This window comes from Molothrus aeneus, chromosome 6 (assembly GCF_037042795.1).
Source record: "Molothrus aeneus isolate 106 chromosome 6, BPBGC_Maene_1.0, whole genome shotgun sequence".
Classification (NCBI taxonomy): Eukaryota; Metazoa; Chordata; class Aves; order Passeriformes; family Icteridae; genus Molothrus; species Molothrus aeneus.
Window position 1 is genome coordinate 30,297,696 of NC_089651.1, and position 23,679 is coordinate 30,321,374.

The window sequence follows — 23,679 nt, forward strand, 5'->3', positions numbered from 1 at the left end:
GTTACTCTGCTTGAATTCACCACCAAAATTAGGTTTTGTGTGTTGGTTCTGTCAGAAGTTGCTGGAAATGACATTCATGATCACTCTGCTCATTCTGTGTGTTTACTGAGATTGTACTCGTGCTTTGCCTTACCCTGCAGCAATCAGGTTGCAAGACAGCTTTGCCTTGATCCCAAAGCCCTTGTCACTCAGCATTCTACTCAGAACTCACTCTCTTAGCTTTTCTCAGTGCTACATTACCTGTATTTCTCTGGCTACATATGCACTCTCCAGACCACATTACTAGTCATTTTGGTCTGCCTGTTTCTCTTACACACTCATCTTTTGGACCTGAAATTTTATTTTTATATTGAATGTATGGGCAAGCTACTGGATTTCATCCGTTGCCTGGGTCTGCAGGCAGTCTATTTCATGGGCAGTTGCTTTCCATGGTTTCAACAGCCAGTAACAAAAAAGATATTTTAATGTCACTAGAAGAAAGTTGGCTATTGTGTACACATTTCAACATGGTGTTATGATTTAACCGCTACTACAATTAAGTCACTACTAGTATAATGTTTGATTCTGTACATTTTAAATTTCCTTCATAGACATATGAGGTGAGCATCGTTATTCTTACTTTACGAAGGGAAAAACTGACACACAGAGAAGCAACTGCCTCAAAGTGATGTGGCACCTAGTGGCAAAGCAGAGTGTGAATTCAGGTCTCCTGGGAAATCATATTTGCTGCTTGAAATGAATACAGTCATAAAGCTAATTTTATTTATATACGGCAGCTGCAGTATTTTTAAAGTAAGAACCTCTGCTTTTGAGGTGTCTCCATAAGAGAACATTATGGTAAGTTCTTCGAAAATTCTCTGATGTAATCAATATCTGTAACAGTTCAACAAAGTAAAATACATATAAAAAATCCTCATTAAATCTATAACAGAGGAATAGAAGATGAATCCATAATTCAGAACCAGATGTTCTGTTATTGTCCAGAATTTTAAATGTTTCCAAGTAATGCACAAGCAACAGAGGTGTACACACATGGGTGTACATTTGCTCTTGTACACCTGCATCCACTTAAAAGATCTGAACTCAGCTTTGTGGCCTTCCTTCAAGACAGTGCGTTTTATATAACTGTGACCCCAGCAATGATCTGTATCAAATCTAAACCAAAATAACCCTTGCTGGATCCCAAACAGGTGAATTAACATGTTATAAAGCAGCAGACACTATACTACATGTCCAGAAAGTGAGCGTTTACCTCTGACAGCGTAACCATCTTTTACTGATGCTGGAAATGGTGGCAGATTATCTTTTGCATATACATCTTGAGCAAGGACTCGCCCCATTCCATCTAGAAAAAAGAGAAAAGACTCTGTGTCATTACAGTGGGGGAAAGGGGGAAATGAAGTTAATAGCTGTGCCCTCCAATAGATGAAACGTATGTGTATGGGATAGAGAGATCCCTCAGGCTTTAGATTTTTGACCCTACATAGATAAAGGATTTGTTTAAGTCTGTGCTCCTGGTTATGGTGAAATTGCTGACAATAGATTTGAATGCCAAGTATCCAAACCCAAAGGTGATAGCTCCAATTAAGGACCAGACAGAAAAAAAAGTATTTGTTTCTTCAGGACAACTTTTCCCCCTAAGATCTCTTGAATATATGCATTTTCTTTATTTTCCTTTATTTGAATTTTTATTACATTAAAAAAAAAAACAAACTTGTAAAATGACATTTCAAAAGTGAATCCTGTGCACAGAAGGTGAGAGGTGATGAATTGAGAACATTAACAATGAACCAGTTTTCATAAATTGACAAAGAAGTTTGGCAATAGATTAGCTTCACCTAATTGCTGAGAGCATTTCTGCTAAATGGAGGGTGAGTGCACGTAAGTGTCAGAATTATTTATATAAATTTACAGTGTTATAGTTCTAAATATTTTAATAGCTGTTTCAAACATACTCTTTCTCTTCACTTAGCAACTATGGCTGCTGAGCTGTAATTTGGCTCAGCCTCGCTGTAGAGACTGATAGGAATTATTTCACCTTCAGTCAAGTGGCTGGTACTTTTATGGAATCAGCAAGAGCTTTATTTTTTAGTATGACATGCAACAGAGTGGAAAATATGTAACTTGGCCCTTGATATAGTGTGAGAGAGAAAGCAGATTTATTATATGTGTGATTAGATACTGGGAAGGGACACATGGGTCAGAACTACTGAGACTGGCTTGATTCCAGCATGTCTAAGTAAAAGAAAGGGAAGCCCTGCTCATAGTAGAGGCCTGCTCTTAGTGTGCATTGTGGCACTGGAAGGCAATATCCTGCTGAAAGTATGATGGAGTGAGAGAATGCATGATTATTTCTGCCAGGAGAATTTGCATGGATACATGCTTTAGGGATTATGGTCTTTGAGACATGCCAAAAAAGAGAAGTGCATAAAGTGTGGTTCTTATTTTACAGAAGAGCTAGTGCTGCACACTAAATGGGCAAATTTTGTAAAAAAGTTCACCTACTTGATTTGAAAACGTTCAGCTCCAGTGAAGTGGTATTATAATGAAGATTGTATTTTACTTATTAACACAAAGTGATTTAGTTAGCAATTAATTATTGTAACTATAAAAACATTGTGCTCACATCCTTATGTATCAACTTTCAGCCTGAAGTTACTGTTCACGCTGCATTGCTGAAATAACTATTGCCATGAAAATGCTGCTGAAACCTGTTAAAACAACTAGAAAAGCACTTTTGTAATGGCCATTAATTCACCTGTGCAAACCTGCATATCAGTGCCTGTGATACACAATACAGAAGTTATTAGAAAGCTCACAGAAGCTTGTACGCTTATAGTGAGTAAAAGAATGCAGACACAGACATTTTAATTATAGCACAGAAAAGGCAGCTATCAAAGGCCTAGTAAAAACACCCTTTGTTCATACATGCACGAAATCTCATACAAAAGTGATACTACCAATTTTAGCAGGCATGTTGTGCCTTCATTTTGCTTCTTGTCTGCATGCAAAATCACACCAATTAGAGCAAAGTTGAACAGTATGTTCATGGCTTACTGCCATGCAATGTTTGAAAGGAATAAATGGCTAACCAGTAATGGGAATGAATTTCATTACAAGAAGAAAAATGTAAGAATTATTTGCTGAAGCACCCTTAGGCATTTAAAATGAAGCAAGTCAGCAACTAGAGGGCAATCTTAAGTACCTCTGCAGTCTCTTTTAAGAAAATATTCTAAAAATACTGTTTGAGCCTATTTTGATTAATTGTAATTCAGAAAGATGTTCTGAATTATTTTAATGCCATCAAACTGCTCCTTATGATGCTCATGGCTTTCTGACACAAAATGGAGAATTACATTAAACTGACTTTTCAAATATGGGTATTTGTAAAGCTGAGGTGGTGAACCTGGTACAGTTCCATGAAGAACTTTGATTTCTCTGGGGCACAACAATAAGAGACATCTTGTACTAGGAAGTGATGGATTTTGTAAATCCTGCCCTGGTAGCACTGCAGTGTGATATGAAAAGTCAATGCTACTAAACCAATCAGTTAGGCTCTTGGACTAGACAAGAATAAATGTGCTTTTCTCTGGCTTAAGCTCATAAAATATAAATTGCCTCTGTATTTTAATTTTATTATCAATTAAACTTCTGCATCTTAGTTTCAGAATAATAATAATAATCATGTTGTCTAAAAAATTAACCTTATGTGTCCACAGACCTATACTCAGGTAATTGCATTTATTTGGAATAAAAGCCTAACTGGGGGCTTTGTACCAGATATCAATGATGCCAGGTGGGAAATATACTTCAGATGCCTTGGGTTTATGACACTTCCTTAAAATGCTTTAGGACAGTCCATTTTTTTAACATATGAAAGAGGTTAAATTATCTATATGGTCACTGAGCAACACACCAGTGTGAAAGTCATGTTTCAAAAGACAACTTTAATAATTCTCTCCCTTATGTTAGGAGAGAATAGGTAGATCTGTGAGACTACAGCCTACCTTGACTTAATCAAGAATAAAATCAGGTCTGTACTGGGTATTTGTACAGAATAACATTCAGCTGCTTTATTTATGAGGATGAATGCTATGAAATATGTTTAGTTTTAACTAAATCAGGTTAAATTATTTAGGCAATTAGGACTCCTAGAATTTTCACATTTCACTTTCCTTGGAGAGAAATTGTGTTCCTGAAAGATAGTTCAGAAGCTCAGTTGTAATTCAAGACACAAAATCACAAAGAAAACAAACACAGCACAATAGGGCTTTTCTAAGTACAGTTTCAGACCTCCAGAACTAAATTTATACAATTTTCTGAAATTTGATGTATATTAAAAAAAAAAAAGAAAAAAAAAGAACCTGTTACTAATTTGTCTGTATAACATTGTGGTGAACCTTTAAGAACTTCTGAAAATGCATTTCCATCTTGGGATTTGTAGATACAAATTACAAATCTACAATGTAGATTAAGAGAATTGAATTTGCAGTATCTCAGACACAGACATGTCCTTTAGGCTGTCTCCTATAGGCTCAATCCTGAAATTTCATAGGATATACTTGGAAAACACACAGTGCTAAAATGAGCATATACTACTTAAAAAATAAACTGCAAGATAAAATCTTGCTCTACAGTGCAAAAATATGAAGGAATTGTTGGTATAATCATGTGAACATTAAATCAAGAATCTGTCTCTGAACCTGCTCATAGTACCATCAATCTAATGCTTGTGTTTTGGGTGAGAGGGAAGAGGGTCAAAACTAAAGTGACTCAGCAGACTCAGTTCATTACTTTTGAAAGAATAAGACTGTCAGGAATAACAATACATACATTCTGGACTTAGAATCTTTTATTTTATTATTCTTCTTTTATTCAAAGAAGAATAATAATCCTACAGTACCTTAACTGTATCCGACATACCAAAATAAATATATGATGTGCTTATCAGGGAGGCAGATGCCAGTCTTTCATCCTTTATTTCAGGAGTTCAGGGTTGCATACGCATTTATTTGGACTAAATGTACCCAACACTGCAGCTCATCATATTGTTCACAAAGGGCTGTCTTAGAAAAGACATTTAACTGACAGCTACCCAAAAGGCCCAATAGTTATGCTCAGGCATTTATGCCTTAGTGCCTTCAAATCTGCATGCCATTATGAAAGTGCAGGATGTATTATGCATATTCCTTGTTGATCCAGTATTGGTGCTGCTCTGAATGCAGGGTATGGAGCATTTTCTCAGAAATCCTGCTGCCAAGGCATAGAGGAGCACTGAACTCTGCTTGGAGTCAGTGCACAGGTGTGATAATGCACAGGTGTGATATTGCATACAGTCTGCTAAATCAGTATGCCAATATGAAGACATCTTGAAGGCTTCTGGTACCACAAAGTTTTGGTAAAGAACATGAAAACTTTGAACTTCCAAGCCAGAAGACAGAATATTCCATTCAGTAACCGTTTGTGCCTCTCCGCTGTCTGTAGCGCACCAGTGTCCCAGATGTTTCTGCCTTTTGAGGTTTATAGTTCCACAATCTCTTCACTCACCACCTTACTTTTGGACTGATCTGAATCTGGAAGGATCCCTGGAAGAGGTTTCTGCTTCCCTACCTAGTTTAGGTTTACTTGCCAGCATGGTTTCTGGCAGTTTAGGTTTACTTGCCAGCATATTTCCTGTCATGGTTTTGTTATGTGCCAAGAACATCTCCCAGATAACGTCTAGGCTTGATGCAAGGAATAGCAGAAGCATAGGGAGGCACCTAATAGACATTATGAATACAGTATTTCAGGAAGGAGGATAGTTTAGCTGAATAAACATGAGAGATGCCTTGCTAATTCCTTTCAGGGCCAGAAAAATTACTTCATCTATCCCTACTTATTCATGAGTATAGATACAGTCACAAAGTCTGATATTTTGCTTGCTTTTTGGTGCCTTTGAAGACAATCTCACTGTATAAATCAAAACGAGTTACTCTTTAATTACAAAGTTTCGAATGATGAAACATTAAAAGGAAGTAATTTCAGAAAATGATCATGTAGTGTTAGATTAGAAAAGGAATTGTATTTATGAGAAGAAGAGGAAAATTCTGGAATGACTAGCAGGCTAACTAGAAACTGGAAAAAGAGACTGAGATGAACTGTTAAAGATAAAGACATGGAAAAAAGTGATCTGGAATCAATAATCACTTTGCTTTGATCATTAATCTCGGATAGGAAAGGGACTTAGTGAGAATCTTCCACAGTGAGACAACAGAGGGAACCAATCACAGTAAAGCTTTCAGCTACTCGGCAGCTACAAAAGTCCACTGAGGCATGTTCAGGTTGAGTATAATATGTTTCCTGCATATAATACAAACAGGAAGAAAATCAATTTATGTATTTTATTAGTGTTCCATTACAGACTCCTTCAGGGAGCACCACTGAATTCAACTAACATTCTCCTAACTTTGAAAGGTTTCCCCTATTTCAGGTAGTTCCTAAAGCAGTTTCTCCTGGAAAAAGCACTGTTTCAGACACCTCACAACATTAAGAAAAGAGAAGGAAGTTTGCCAAATAGGGAAGAAATCACCCTCAAGCTCACAAAGAATCCAATTTAACATACCTCTGTAATTGATGATTTCTGTTCCAAGCACTGGGGTCATCTCCAGAACTGTGATGAAGGCCTTGTCCATAGATGTCAATGGGAATGGAGACATGCGATGTCTTCTTGCTACCTTGGTAATGTCAACAGCACTGTGACCTGCAATGAGAAAGAACAAATTCATGTAGACTACAGTGAGCAGATTCATGTAGTGATGTTAATTTAAACCATTTTACTGAAACTAATCAGCACTTTGGAGCAAATTAAATGAGTTAGTTATCAGTATTGAGCTTGCATGTCTGACCCTGGGAAGACACTGTATTCAACTACAATCAAGAGAGTGTATATCCTTATCTGTAGTGAAGAACATACCAGAAGTCTCAATGAGCATAAAAAGACAGGTTAATGTACAACAGAAGCCCTGCCAGGTGATGCAGTATTTTACACTGAGGATGATAATCTGAGACTAATTCAGTTCTATGAACTCAGGACAATTCACTCCGTTCTGTTTGCACAAACACATCTCAACATACTCTGATAAAGCACAACAATGGACACTGTGCCAGTGACCCTACAATCCAAGAGTGAGATGGGACTCCAAAGGTTTGAAAGGAAGATAGAGAGAGCACAATGAAATTACTGGGCAGTCAAGGCAGCAGACAGTGTCTCCAGCTAGTGGGCGTCCTATCCATTGTCAAGGTTTTGTTGTCACCATAGCAAAGTGTTTAAATGTATGATTGGAGTGAAGGCAGTAGGACAACCTAAGAAAGCTTGCTTTTCCTGGATGTGAGGGACAGGTAGGGAGAAAATATGACAGAAATTGTTTGAAAATGAAACCAGCAGTGTGTTTGATTTCATGATACTTACTGAGAGATTAAACAAGGGGACAGCAAGCTTTGAAGGATTTGGAAGTGAAGATGAGCAACTGAAGAGAGAACTATTGCAGGAATATATAAACAAGAGCAACAGATATAAACTGAAAGATTCAGATAATTGCAATTGCAGAGTATCTTGAAAGGATTTACCTTGAACAAGAAGGTATTTATGAGAGCCAAAGTGGATGATGTTCTATATGTGATATGTAATGATATTCCTAAGTAACATAAACTACAGTACAGAAAGCATTAGATAATAGAAACTAATTTTTAATGACATGATTTTGCTTTGCAGTCACTACATAAATATCTCATTTGTTGCTGCACATGCCTTCAGATTCTGAAAAAAAAATTATTGCTTCAAGGGTAGTCTTCTAATAAAAAGCAAGTAAAAAGTAGCACAACAATCATGCAGTCTAAGCCCTTCCTTCAGAAGAGGAGGTTTCTTAATTAATCTATATATACAATACTTGTTCAGCACTAACACATGCTTACCTTTTCATGTGAGACATTGTTCACTAATTTTTTTTTTGCTATTAACAGAGTAACTACCTTTCAGAGGAAGAAGTAGAGACAAGTAAAACTGCCCACCTAATTCTTCCAGGAATGATTCTGGAAGAAATTCTTTGAACAATCTCTTTGTACGTATTTAGAAGATAACATGATGAAAAAAGCAGGCACTGTGAATTTGTCAAGCACAAATAATTTTTAATTGATTTAATTCTTTTCCTTAAGATAGCAGTTGGCATTCTGAAGAAGAGAGAAACAACCAATGAGACATTTTCTAACTATATTAAGACTTTGCAAACTCAAACCTAACTTTCACATAAGAAAACTAGGGACAAATGATCCAAATTAAACTATTGTAAGGTAAAAGTGTAGCATGGAAAAACTGCATTCCTGGTTTTAACAATGGGGATCTCCCTAGCAAGCTTACATTTCTGAGTTATCATGTCTGTTTTTTGTTGACAACATCATTAAAGAGGAAAAGGAAAGCATTTGTGAAATACAGTTAAACTTCCCACACCTGCCTCTGCATAGAGAAAGAAGCCCTGCTTTAACAGCACTGTAATTCCTGAAGGTCCAGCAGATTCCACACAATACATGCCGAAAACCTTCTCCTGATGTTTTAAGTTGGAAATTATGAAGGAAAATGCTAAGAAAAAACATGTCACAGCAATGAAAGCTGAGGGAATTGTGTGGCAGTGAACAACCTTTATTCTATTGCCACTAGATGCTTTTACTGCTTCTAGCAGTAATTTCACTGCTACTTAAAACTCACTGTTAGCTACTTCAGAAACTGACATTTCACCTCTTTAAACCTTAAAAAGTGATAGAATTCACAGGTTTTCAGTGCTTTGACTGGTCCCCAGAGAACAACCTTCAGATTTACAAGTCTGTCGCTAATGCATGTCATTTGCTTAAGTCAAAGGTTCTGTAAAATCTTCTGAGAAATGCATTATCCAACATAGACTTTTTGGAAATAGTTAAAATTCCCTAACCTCTGACATCTTTTTTCCAACACCAAAAGTAATACCCATTATTTCTGCAAGAAAAGTCAAGAAAATAGAGCCCCTTTAGGTTTAATATTAGCATGAATAGCCTTTATGAAGGAAGGAAGATAGATGCTGGTGTAACTACTAACCTTTCTCTCTCCCATTTCTTCCTACAAACAAATGCTAACACTTCTATTAGAGGTATCACAGATTTAAATAGACCCAGAGACAAACAAATGATTTTTTAAAACTGTAAAACTACTAAATGGCACTTTAATTACAAGCAAATGACATTAAACAACTCCTCAGACTTCACCAAGTTATCTTTCACTAATGTGAAATGTCAGATAGCTCTAAAAATAACTACTTACTTTAAGCTGCACTTTGTACAACAAAATAATCCTCTAGCTTTGAAGCAGCTAATTCAATTGGTTGCATAAGGTAGAAAATTCTTGACAGCCTGCTCTTTTACCACCAAAACAACTTCCTAGTCCTGTCATTATACATATACATGCACATATGGTGGATCAAATTTTAGACTAGAAAAGATTCTCGCAACACAAAGAAAAAGAATTGTGCAAATTAAACTAGACATCATCTGGATCAAATGTGAACTCTTAACCTTTGCACTTTTGGTTTGGTTCTATGTAATCCAGCATTCAAATTCATGTTTAAGTATGAAATAAATATATGTACATTCAAGTTGAGAATCTCCATTTTCATTGTCTTTGAGTGTTAATTCTTGCCCATAAAACCTGCACACACATGATCATTTACAACAAAACATCACAAACAACACAGACCTCCATGTCATTAGAAATACAACTTGAAAAATAAATTAAAAGGTGACTCTCCATTAATACATGAACACTATGAGCTATTTACAGTTTTACCTTTGGACTGGATTTCTCTGTCTTAAGCTACTAAATTTCTGCTGCAAACCCACTTAGTCCCACCTCTGACCTGACTATCATTTACTGTCTTCTGAGCAGTTCTAGTTTCTCAATAGAGCTAGGAAGATTCTGCACTTACTTGCTCTGAGGATGTTCTCCTTGCTGCTGCACCTAGACTGGACCTGCAGAGAGAGCACAGAGTCTGTGAGCTACAGAAGTTAACAAGAATGCAAAATACAGAGATAAAATGGGCAAGCTCCTGGGATCTAAGACAGAGGCTATACATATTTTCAGCAACATTTTTAAATATTTTGCATGAGATAAGTATATTTAAGCAGAAGGGTATATTTAAGCTGATGGTCAGAATCTGATACAAGTAATTTGATTCTACACCCCTCCCATAAGAAACAAGATGACCTAAGGACAGTAAGTGAGAAAAATCAAAGAACAGTCCTTAAGATTATGTGTTAAGCATCAGTTTTCAACAGAAAATCCACATTTTCTTATACAGCTGTAATTACAGTAGCTCTGAATCAAGGTCCTGTTTTATGATTGGATAGAATACTAACAAAACTATATGACCTGATTTAAAATTCTATAGCTAACATTTTCAGGTATTGAGAGTTTAAAATATTTAGTTTCAATTATGTTGATTCTGAAAATGTTTAGTAAGAAATCTTCACAATTGTATAAGCAATACACAACTGTCTAAAGGGCTCCTGGATGGAGCTGATAAATTTACTCTGCTGTTCCTATTTGTTTAAAAGAAATGCTATGTTCATTTTGAATTTTGTAGCAGAATTCTACTTTAAAAAGTAACTGTGTGAAAATGACATGGTTTCTCAACAACCCCTATTTTTTGATGCTTAGCTACCACTGTGCTATTCCAGATAGATTAGTCTGACTACAGGGCAATTGGGCCATTCACATGGGTCTAATATTCTAGTAACACTGGATATTTACAATTCTGTTTACTATGCAGATTTTAAAAAGATTTTTTTAAGGAGTATCAGCCCTGTAAACATCACACAGTTGAAACTTGTAATTCTTCTCAGGTTTGGAAAGACAGCACCATGTATAATAACCCTGAAGTTGCAAGTTTTCAGATGGACTACTCTCAGGCCAGATGACTGAACTGGCAGCACTTGAATAGAAAGCATTTTGTATGGACAAAACCCCAGCTAAAGTAAACTTCACAGTTTAGACAAACCTCTGAGATAGTAAGAACTGAATCCTTCTCTTTTTTACGTTATTGACAAAGGTCTTTTAAATTTCAATGAGAATAAAGTAAACGTGTGTACATGTAGTGAAAGATGTGGAATAGCACAGGTGATGCTGAGGGTGCAATTTCCCAGCAGAACATCTGTCTCTGCTGCAAAAGCAAAGGAGTGAATCCAGATTATCTTTCAGACCTCACTCTGGACTTGCAGTCACAGAAAAATTGCCTGGAAAGTGAATATATATTATCTATCAATTGATGAAGAATAATAAACCCCCAACCCCTCAAAAGCTGTCTTCAGAAAGGAACAGCCATTTAAGTCTGAAACAAATGGTGCCCCAGCTTCTAAACCTCTTTCTTCTGTTCCACAGCAGCTTGCCCCAGATAGATAGTCACATAAAAAAATTGGATTCTACAGCGCAACACAATCTACTTATTGTAATGGAATAACTTATGGAAAGTAATGTTGCAACTTAGAGTGGTTTATGGAGTCCTTCCCTGAAAAAAACTCTTGTTTAACAAAAACAAACAGAAAAACCCCACACCCTCCCCACTTCCCACCAAAAATACTATACAAGAAAACTGCAAACAAAATAGTAATGATGCCCAAATTTGGCCCAGAGTTGTTTTACCAGATTTCAAAGGCATAAAATGAACTCTCTTTGGAAGAAATAAATATTTACCTATAATTTACCAAAGGACAATTCTGGACCAAAAAGGTGGTATAATGGCAGGAAAGAAAACACAAAAGAAAGAGAAGCACAGTTTGAGAGGGAGAGAGAAGCAGGATGGATGTGGCAAGGCAGAAGATGGTGTATGCAAAAGGAGACATGGGCCTATGTGTGTAAGACTACTGTTTAAAATGGAAGAGGCTCTCTTATTTCTCACTGAAAAACATGAAAAGAGAAAATGAGGAATGGACCTGCTGCAAAATAACCAAGCGATTCAGCAACTGTGGAATGAAATTCAGTGAGATAACACAATCCTAAAGAAAAAGGCAAAAAACCAAAAATACAAAACACAAACATTTGAAACAATCTACTAAAACAAACTAAGTAAAATATGTGATCCAAAGGACACAGATAAAAGCTACTAGAGAAGGAGGAAAAATGTTAGCAGACAAAGACAGTGCTAAAGAAGTAAAATGGAAGTCAAGAAAGAGTCTTTCAACAAAGTGGAGGAACAGAAGGAGCCCAAACCCATAGCGCAAAGCAATGTTTGCGAATGGAAAACAGCTCCTTTGAGCAGTAATAGTTACTCTCGAGTTGTAGCCTCTATTCCTCCTCAGTTCATCTTTAAGCCCTTCCAACCTATAGTGGAGCTAGTGTATGGACAAAAACAAGAGATTTATAATGAACAGAGCAGCTGAGATTTGCAGATCAAATCTTCTAATATAAAAAAACGTGCTGACAAAGTTTTGCTCTTAAAATGTCCAAATGACAATGGTAACAAAAGACAGCTGGCTTCACATACAGCCTCTCACAGGTCATTTTTTTAATTCTGTGCACACAGAGGACTTCATATTTACTTTTTGATTTCTTACACCCAGCCTAAAGTTTCCATGTTATCACTCACCTGATGGGCAACATATGCAGTATGAGAAATAATTTGCTTCCCACAAATTTTAAAAGCAGCTGTGGAAGAGGAATCCATGATAATAAAATAAAAGGCTTGATCAGCTAGACTTGATCGTTTCCCAACCTATGCTCACAGCTGCAGAATACAAACCATGTTTTAACATAACTGACATCAAAATTAGTTATTACATAATACTTCTGTTTAATATGAATTGCACATTCTTATCCTAAATGTTATTTTTAATCAAAACTCCAGTAAAATGATTTTTAATAAAACCCACCAGTTCCCTAACACATACAGTTTTGGCAGCAATGGAGCTTTTTATAAACGGGGTCATGTGCTTTAAGTGCCTTTTAAAATATTAATTATTTGTATGTTTTACTACTTTGTTATTTGTGACATTTACAAAAAATCTGTATTCTTTTCACAGCTATTGTTAACTGAGGAAACTGTGCTACATTGCATATAGTACCATGACTGACTAGGGAGAATTATTATAAGGAGAATTTACTGTAATTCTTCTCATTCACAGGTAGTTACACAAATTACAACCTATGGCTGTCTTTTCTTTCACAGGGAAAGTATAGACTTATTGTTTGTCCATTCTACAGCCTCTTGGCTCACAATCTATCTTCGCAGAAGATACATTGGGCTACCAGCCAGTACCATTCCCTTGCATAGTTCAGACAGAATGTAACCAAACCCAAAGCATTCAGTTCACATTACTCTGTATTTTAAACAAATTGGATTTTATGTTCTCGAAAATGTAACTTCATCATGTTGGAATGCAGAGTAAGCTTTCTCCCATAAGCTGAAGTAGTAAATAGAATGTGAAATACAGTACTCAAAAATAAATAAAGGGAATGGTAAAAATAAAGAGTCCTGCTGACAACTTTTATCTATTGGTCATGATTGGTCTGAAAAAAAAACCAAAACAGTGGCTGTACTAAATTGGATTAATTTAAATTTACATAATATGTTTTGCTGCAAATAAAAATCAATCTAAAATTTTTTTTCAAGAAAAATAGAAAAAGACACAAAGAAAAGTTCATGCTACGAGTGAAAAATTCATGTGAAAAATAATGAAAAAAGAAAACTGAGAAACCCTTTAACACTCTACACCATGACTGTTAGGAATTGTTAGAGAAATTACTTACCTTTTTAAAGTCATAACAAGATTAGCACAGAGTATTAAGTCAGCTCTTCATTATGGGAGGTACAATTAAAAGCCATCGGTTATAATAAAACAAATTGCTAGACAAAGGTGAAGAGTTTCCAGCCCAATATGAAAAGCTAACTCTTACAGGAGTACATTTGAACTCAATACTACAACATGAAGAACAATTCAGAACAACGACATCAAAACATGAGTTACCACCAACAGCAAGAGCCCATTTCTCAGGAATACAGAGCCTGCAGGAGGCTGGCCCATAACCTTTAGCACTTATGGGGAAGCTCCACTCTGAGGAAAGCATGCAGAAGGTGGAACCACCAGCAGAAACCCAGACATAGGCAGACACAGAGGACTAAGGTACAGCAGCGGGAATGAGTTTGCCAAGCTGTAATGAAGGAAGCAGGGGAAGCAAAGCACAGCAGCTGTTTACAATTTCAGAACTGCATTCTCACTCTCCCAAACACCAGGCAGGCCTGAACATGAGGTATTGCACCTACTGCACTTTCTGCTGGCGAGAAAGTGCATAACTCATGCAGCCTTTCCTTAAAACTTCAGCAGCTTCATGAAGACAATGTATCTGCTGGGATGTGGGAAAGTTTGCTGCTGCTGCTTTTGTTCTGCATGTGATTTAGTATTTCATGACCCAAGTTCTGTACCATAGACACTGTGCACGTGCCATTTGAATGGTCTCTGAAATATTTGCCTGCTTTAAACAGATTTCAAATCACATGTGATCTGATTTATAACTGTAGGGGTTTGCACAGTGTCTTCTGCCTAAAATACCTTCTATCCTCTAAGAGTGCAACATACATTATTCACTGTCTCAAAATAAACAGAAAAAATAAACTAAACCATGAATAACAATGTCTGAAGCTGCTCTGATAATACTTAGACAAACTGATTTTGGCATGTTATTCTAAGCAATATCCATAAGGTTAAACTAGGAGAAAATAAAAAACCCAATGAAATAATTTTTGATTTCACTGTGTTAAATCTACCCTGATTTAACAGGATTAATCTATTAATTATTATTAATGATTATCTCTTCTCTGAAGAACAGAGAGAATAGCTTTGATTGAATTAATATGGAAGTTGTAAAAATGAAGTTGTAAAAAAAATATTCACAAGAATGCCTTGGGTTGGAAGGGACCTTAAAGATATCTAGTTCCAAAAAAAAGTGCATCTGGAATTGTGTACTTCACAAAACATTCAATAAGGTATGTGAGGTTTAAAAAAATCCTATTACAACATGCAATCTTCCAATTTCAGGAATCAATTCTTATTCAAACCATGCTTTGACACTGAACTGAACACACAAGGTCTTAAGAGAATGCTTTATGGCCATCTGAATTAGAGCTAAACTCAGTTCAAAACAACAGAATAATTTTTTCCTATTATACTGAGACTACTTTTGAGATGGAAAGAAAAATGAGCACAAGGAATTTGACAGCAGCAGACATTACTCATTAACACAATTTTTAAAACAAGCACTAGTGATGGTGGGATTCAATTCACCAAAACTTAAATATGAATATTAAATAATGTGGTATTCCACACAAGAAATCATTCATTTGGAGTGTGAAGAAATAAACAGAAAATTATTTGAAGCCAAAATAATTTTAGGAGCAGATTTTTACAACTTACTAAGTGTTATGTTTGGTAGATGGACACTGAACGAAAGTCAATTTTAAATTTTGAATATGTCACTATCTTCATCTATACATTACTGAGTTCTCTTTTCTGAGCCTTTTTTTAATCACCTACACTTTACATACAGATTTATTGAATTTGATAATTGTTTCCCAGTAGACTATGAGCACACATATGGAATTCTATGGTCAGATTAGGGCTCATCCTAACTACTATTCAAACAGGACAGTGGAAGGGGATTGATGAATACACTTAGAAACATAAGGGTTGAAGTGGTTCCTTTTACAGGAGCAGTGTTCAAAAAAAAGGTATTATCCAATATTTCAAACAATATGGATTGAAAAGGCAAAGAGCAGTTTTCTTAGATTAGTCACCTCTCAACAGAAATTGACATTGTCCTGGAGAGGCAAAATCAACGCATTTATTTATCCTAGAAGAAGATTCAGAGAAATCTTACATGCCAACTAAAATTGCAAGCTGAACACCTCACAATGAGAAGACAGGAAGAATTGTGATATATACAGCAAAAAAAGGAGACAAAATAGCAAACCACAGTAAGCTAACAGGAAAGCCAGCTGGCTGCTACAAACTGGCAATATAGGCTTCATAGTTGAGAACTAAAAAAAGCAAAGAGGGATTTCTTCAGAGCAGTTTTAATGAAATGTTTACCTTAGTATGAAAAAAATATATGAGCTGCATTTTGTGTTCTTAGGAGGGGGGACAGCATACAGATAATGCTGTATGAGTAACACTGGAAAGATGGCACATTTCAGTGATATTTTAGGGGTGGTTCAGAACTTGTTCAAGATCACACTGCTTTTTGTTCCCAGAAGCTGCATTAATTATAATACCTAAATATGAAGAGATCAGGTATCTTGTATAAGTTAAAGCCCATATTAATTCAAGTCATACACATTGCTAAATTTGTCCACAAACTCCACCATCTATTTCTAACCTGTGCCATCAAAATTCAGGCAGGATTTGTAAGACACAAAAAATCTCTAGAAATGCTGCACTTGAAAAAATGAAACATTCTACTACTTGTCTTACTAATTGTGAACAAAATCTTTTATTTTTTTGAATGAAAATCTTGAACATTCTCCAAATGCCCTGGAAATAGTCTCCAGTTTGAGAAGTAGATAGTGTAAGCAAAGGCAGAGAGAATAAGATGTATTTCCTAAGAGGTTCAAGGGCAAAAATAATCCTGTTATCCTTGTTGTTTGCCATCGAAATGGTATTTACTTGCCTATTCTCATATAATTTCACATCCTGGCAATTTGAGTGACAAATAACTTCGCCTTATGAGTATGCATTGGATGTCTGAGTTATATCCTATCTGACCAGCTTGAACTCCTTGTCCCAGATTAACCAACTTTTTAAGCTGTTTTCAATCAGATACATGAGTGATATATGGAAATTCTTTTCCTCAAGCACACCATAAATTACTCTCTCACCCTTGACTAGTATAGTTGACATTTAAAAAAGCTTCGTTTCTATTACAAGTATTTTGCTTTTCAATGAAATTTCAATTATTTTCACATTTTTATTTATTTACCCAACAACAGCCAATTTCAATGCAGCATTAAATAGTGAAATATCAACATTACTGAAAAAATGGGAACTACTTTTATTGAATTGCATGAACCTTAAAATAAAATTTTAAAATAAATTCTTTATTCAAATGTAGTAAAGTAAAATTGGCAAGTTTAAGTGAAACATTTAGGGCAGATCAATGTTATGTGGGCAACTCATTTTTCCTTTGACAAGAAGGCATCGTAATTTCATCATAATTATTTTCAGCAGGGTTTCTGCATAAGACAAGGCTACTTTATTTTAATCTCCCTGCTCAAAGATTAGTTTCATGTTTTACTTACTAAACATTATTCAAACTGTCTGCTAAATGGGTAATTATTTAATTCTGTATAGATTTCTCTGTTTGGCTTGGTTCTACTAAACAAAACCTTATAATATGCACAAAGGAATTTATTCTTGCACAATCTTTGTGAAGCAGGGGGATGAGTTGATTTTAGAAATGGGAAACTGAGACCCAGAGACATCTAGAGTAAATTTAACCTAACATGCCTACAGTAGAATTGCAGAGATTAGATCCTCAGTTGCCATTTATTTCAACTGCATTTGGAATGTCCGGTATAGAATCACAGAATGGTTTGCATTGGAAAGGACCTCAAAGGTAGTCCAGTTCCAACCCCCTGCCAAGGGCAGGGACACCTTCCAGTAGAGCAGGTTGCCCAGAACCCTGTCCTACTTTGCACACTTGCAGGGATGGGGCAACCACAACTTCTCTGGACAACCTGTTCCAGTGCCTCACTACCCTTAACATCTCATGTGAACCTACCCTCTTTCAGCTTAAAGCCATTTTCTCTCATTGTATGAGGGAAATATGCCATTGTTAAAAAATCTCTTTTCAGCTCTCTTGTGGTCTCCTTAGGTACTGAAAGGCTACAAAGGTCTTTCTGGAGCCTTCTGCTCTCCAGGCTGAACAGTCCCAGCTCTTTTAGCCTGTCTTCACAGGACAGATGCTCCAACCATGGAATCACCTCATGGCCCTCCTCTGGACCCACTCCCAACAGATCCACGTCCTTCCTGTGCTGGGATCCCAGAGCACATGGGATCCCACCAGAGCAGAGCAGAGGTGCAGAATCCCGTTCCTCACCCTGCTGCCCACACTTCCTTGGATTCAGCCCAGGATACAATTGGCAGTCTGGGAGTGCAGACTGCCAGTGTGGCATGACACGAAAATCAAATAATATGTGTCTCAAGAAGGACACACAAAAAATGAATACTCCTGAAAGTGCTGCAAGATGTTTTTCCAGCAAGAAAAATTAAGTCAGCACTAATGTGGAGGCAGAAAATGTGACAGAGGCTTCCTTGGCACCCTTTCAGGCCTTCCCGCTCCAAAAGGAGGAGAGACGGAGTTGCCATTCACCACATCTGCTACTGCTGGGAAATACAATTCTGTTTTCTTAATATCTAGTTATTGTCAATATCTGAATAAATGCTGGTGAGGAATTGGCAGAAGCATGTTTGGAATTTTTAGCATTACTGCTTCTTCTTCTATCTGCTTCTAGGCCTAATGACTCCATCCCTTTGATCCAAGGTCTGTGGAGCAAAAAAGCATCTCCCCACTGAAGTGTGACTCAAACTTGTAGGCTAACAAGCCTAAAATACCCATTTCATGCTTACAATCTGGTCTTTCTGAAGGCTGACCACACTGGTAACATTCCTTGTATTCCTATGTTAAAGGACCATGAACACACGTAAACAGGAACAAAGCAATCAAAACTTCTAAACTCCGTTCTGTGACTTTGTGGCTTCAAAAGCCACCAATCAAATGAGCAGTGCCCAAAGAGTCAGCAAAAGCCACCACCCAATTTCTTATATTTTTTAAAGCATCTTTAAAGTTAATTTTCATCTTTTTCTTGTTGGTGTTTACCAGAAATTTTGGTTGGAGATTTTTATAGTTATTATCATTCTAAAGTGAATGGTTGGACTACTTTTTTAACTATATGAGCAGGAACAAAACATGTTTCCCCATGTAGTATAATCATAACTTCTGTACTAGCATAACTTCAAAGAAGTTGATTTTAGTTAATATTTTTATTTGAGCTAGGAAGATTAAATTTGAAGGCGTTCAAGGACAAGAGCCAAAACTAGTAAACCCAGGGTAACAATAATCTTATATCTGGTGTATATTATAGTCTCCCATGTATACAATATTCAGTCAAAACCTCAGACTTGTACACTTTAAATAAATAAATATTTATCTTAAAATATATAAATATAAATATATATTTATATTTATATATAAATATTTATTTTAAAATAAAGCTCTTTAAAGTTTAAGATTCAAACTAGGGAACAAAAGCTGCAAGAAAAATAAATCTTCATTTCATGAATCCATCTGAATAGTAAATATCAGACAGGGAACTTGCTGTATGAAGAGGTAGATTTCTGCCTTTGAGCTGAGACAGAAATACAGACTATATTCCTCTGAGGAGAATCCTTAAAGTGAAATCAGAATAGTCATGGATGAATAACATGAAGAATTCAGAGTATTCATAAACTACAGAAAAGAGAGGCTAGAACTGAACAAATCTTGCACTAAAAACTATTATGAAACCCAAGTCAGAAATTATTTTTGAAAGTAACCAGAAATGCAAAAGTAGAAAGGGGATTTGCATTTCTGATTTTGCTTTGAGCCTCAAAGGCTCAACAGGATAGGATTCCTTTAGTGTTGTCTTGAATTTGGCAGTCTGGATTGCAAGGTCCAGCATAACAGCAATCATGCTCTCCACAGCAGATATGCACCTGAGAACACAATAATAATTGGGCTGGGCTTGTAGCAGCACTGAATTTTGGAAACTCAAAGATGACAAAGGGAAATAGAAAATACTGTGAATAAGTAATAGAAAATACTGTGAATAAGGACATTCATTCTGCCCTCCAGTTCTTAAAAAAACCCCAACTTTATGGCAAGAATGCTTAGCAAAAAGATTTCCACGTTAAAAGCAGCATTTGAAAAAGGGGAAAACCAGGAAGATAATTGAGGGAGCGCTCATAGGAACCCACTGACATTTGAGCTGTGCATTACTGATACTGACACTGCTGTGAATATCTAACTTGATTTCCATGCATTTAAATGGACTGGCCACTAGAGAAAGATGTAAATTAAATCACATGCGTGGCATTTTACATCAGCGATTTCTCCAGAAGCTTTAACAGCAGTAGAAGCTTTCCTCTACTTTAATTCATTGCTATTTCAGACTTTAGACTAATTTTTTTAAAGATTCAATTACTGAAGCTGACTCTTCAGAGTTAGATTGCTTTGGGAGCTGGAGCTAGAGAACAGTTGCACTAAGTGTTATTACTAGTGAAACACAATGCAAAATAATGTCTGGCTTCTCAAACAAGTTGATTTAAGTAGTAAGCAAATAAATTCTAAACACTGTATGCTGGTGAGCAGCACAATACTGGATTTAAAAAGAAAACAGTGGTTCTCTAGAAAAAAACCCTCACAGTTATATCTAATCAAGGCAATTTTATTGCCATACAGTCAAAGGTATGGTATAGCATAAGAAAATGGATAAAACCCCCTTTGGCTTAAATGGACATATTTACAGTGAAATAATGGCAAGACTACCTTCAGAAAATGTGAAGGAGCCTGTATAATCAAACAAAATGAAAATGACATTGATAGCTCTTTGGCTTGATCTAATTTGTTTCATAAAGCATTGCACATCACTACCATAAGGCAAGGTGAAATGTCTTCCTGTTTTGCGGTACAAGAAACAAGGGAGAATAAGAATTAAAAATTGAAATGTGAAGATTTGTCTTGAAACAAAAAGTAGGGAATTTTAAATTCCAGATGGGGAAGGACAGAAATTATTTATTTGCCCTTTTTCTATCAGAGCTGATAAATGCAGATCTGGAAAGCATTTCACCATAACAAAAATCAACAAAAAGTATTACAATTTTGTTAGGTTGAATAGATAAGGTTTAAGTCAAAATCTGCAACATTAAATGAGATGCTGTTCAAAACCCTATCTTTTACCACTCTCCCAAAAGTTAAATAGTTTTTTTGTAAATTAACTTAGTGCTTGAACTGAACTTATTAGTACTGAATGAAAGTGCAAAATGTTAATATGAAGGGATAACTTTATTTGGCAGAAGTCAAAAGCTACGTACCATGCACAGAGAAGGTGTAGGCTTAAGTAATATTTTGCTTGTATTTTGAATGTATGAACTAATAATGGATCTAATTTGAGATTCAGCAATGGCTGAGTAAAGATAAATAGCATTTAAAGCACAAATATAACAACATTGGTTAAAGAATTAAAAAAAAATCTGATGTCATTAATCAAAGTTATTAATGCATGTTTTGATCAGATTATTGCAATAACACACTGTCCTTCCTGATGTAAGTTTGAAATTTTGCCATACTCTATTCTTATATGATAAAGAGAACACTAGAGAAGATGTTCATAATCTTAATCCTAAACTAATCCTAATATCATGAATGAAGACAGCACTAGCAAAACTATTTTCTATGAATAAGGAAGATCGCCTTTTTCATATATTTTTGCATTTTAATGTGCATTGAGGAAACTGTGTTTCTCTAAAAGTAAGAATTTGAATTAATTTTTCTTAAGCATAGAATAAGGTGGTACTGCTAGCAAATCAAAATGCAATCCTTTAAATGGCAATTGCCAAATAGAAAGCTCTGAGTTCTTGCTCATGTTCAAAAGAGAAATACCTATAAATTCTAATTTTACTTAAAAACTCATTGTTCTATTTGCAGCTAAAAAAAAAAAATCAAAACCACAGAAAGCCAGGAGGAGATAGTGCCAACATATTTGGAAAACCCCCAAATGATTATGGGATTGTTACTGGCTCTATTGTGTTCATTTATTTCTTGCAAAAACATTATTTCAAATTGGAAAGAGCATCTCTATAAAGTATATGGCATTCCTAAGGCAACAAGATAGGGAATCTGAATTTAATGCAGAAATTTCTGTTTAATGCCTCAGTATATTTTTGTATGTCAGAGGTAATGAACCAAGTTCTCTATCTGCTGAACTTCTACATAAAATCAGAGAAAAGAACAGGGGACCTGCTTACATTTACTCAATTTGGGCTATGTAGAACAAATTTACAACAGATATCAACAGGGAACTTAGCATCCTATACCTAAAACTGAATTCAGGTTCTATGCTTGTGGTAAACATCTCCTAAATGACCTCCTGTTCATTCAGCACTGCCTTCTAGTCAAACTAGTCTAAGCAGAAGGAGAACCAATTCCTTACCTGGCTTTAATTCTGAAAAACAAGATTCAGTTATTTACAACATTTTGCAATGTACACTATATAAAATACTTTAATTTACAGCACTTAAAGATCTTCATGCGGTCTCGGAATGGTTTTCTGGAGTCAACTACCTATTGCAGAAAATGGTATTTCCTCTTGTTCTCTGAATACTGCTCCTTAATTCCCTGTACTGGTGACCCTCAATGAGATAATACAGGTCTCTGCTGTGTAATTAACAATGATAATTACACAATTAAATCCCCTCAGTATGCAGCCAATACATTTTTCAAACCTGTCTTTATAGAAATAATATTCTTTGAGGGAGAGAGAACTAACACAGTATTTTGCAGATCTTTCACAATAAAAGACAGCATGTTCTAAGCACTCAATAAGGCTAAACAAAATGCGTGAGATGCTATGGACCTGAGTGTCTTCCTCTTTGAAAGACTTTATTATTTGGAAAGAAGGGAGTAGCACTGCAATAAACATTTTGTTGCCACTATCCTTCCAACAAGCAGATCAAGAGGTTTCCTTCATTACGCTTTTAGCCAAACACACAGCGCATGCAAAAGCCAGAGGACAGGGAGAGAGAGGGAGAGAGAAACTGATGCTGCTAATAGAAAGTTTGAGATACAAATGAGAATAAAAAATGGTGCCACTGCATAACACTAACTAAATGTAATTTTATAAATTAGGAGACTATGGGCCTTTATTGAATAATCTGTCCAATTTAGATTGTGAATATTTTTGAGATTCATGCTGATGTCAGAGTAGTTCTAAAAATTTAAGTGAAGCTGATTTGATTTAATATCTTAAGTGAACTACTACTATTTAAAAATAAACTATGTTTTGTGACAACTGAATAATAAGTAAATTACATATCTATATTACACATACCATACTGTGCATCTGTTAAGTCATCATAAGTCCTACTTAATAATTTAACTCTTAGATAAACCATTTAAGTAGTCCTGCTAACATTCACAAAAATTACAGGCATGAAGCTAACTGGTTTTCATCAAGGATGAAAAATTCCATTACACACATTGAAATTTAAAGAGAATACAAACTTATATTTTATCATCATTCCATTTTACAGAATTAAAGCCTTACTTCTCTTGACAGAAGGAAATCTCTTTTTAAAAAAGCTCACTTCAATTTCACTGAATTGTACCAAAACCAAGACCTCATTACAGACATGTGGAATTGTAAAGGGGCTGACTAGGCCTAAGAGCGTGTATCATACTCCTATACCATAATGTCTGCAACTCTACAAACCTCTCTGTACATAAAAGTAAGTAGAAGTTTCTAAAATCTTTCTGTCCATCACTCTCAAATAGGCATCAGTTGACCACATTTGGAGTTCCACTCATGCTACTGGTGACAATAA

General features: G+C 35.8%; 1 protein-coding gene across 21 annotated transcripts in view; it reads right to left on the reverse strand.

The window, feature by feature from the left end:
* Positions 1-23,679, reverse strand: part of GPHN (gephyrin) — a 271,026-nt gene that overhangs the window by 39,762 nt on the left and 207,585 nt on the right. For 11 of the 21 annotated variants that reach the window (XM_066551468.1, XM_066551466.1, XM_066551464.1 and 8 more), the window contains 3 exons: positions 9,984-10,026; positions 6,602-6,739; positions 1,253-1,345 (listed from right to left, as the gene is read on the reverse strand). In XM_066551468.1, coding sequence (XP_066407565.1) covers positions 1,253-1,345; positions 6,602-6,739; positions 9,984-10,026 — 274 coding nt within the window. Of the gene's footprint in view, positions 1-1,252; positions 1,346-6,601; positions 6,740-9,983; positions 10,027-12,321; positions 12,385-23,679 lie in introns of all 21 variants that reach the window. The other 10 variants (XM_066551470.1, XM_066551459.1, XM_066551471.1 and 7 more) reach the window with 1 other exon arrangement.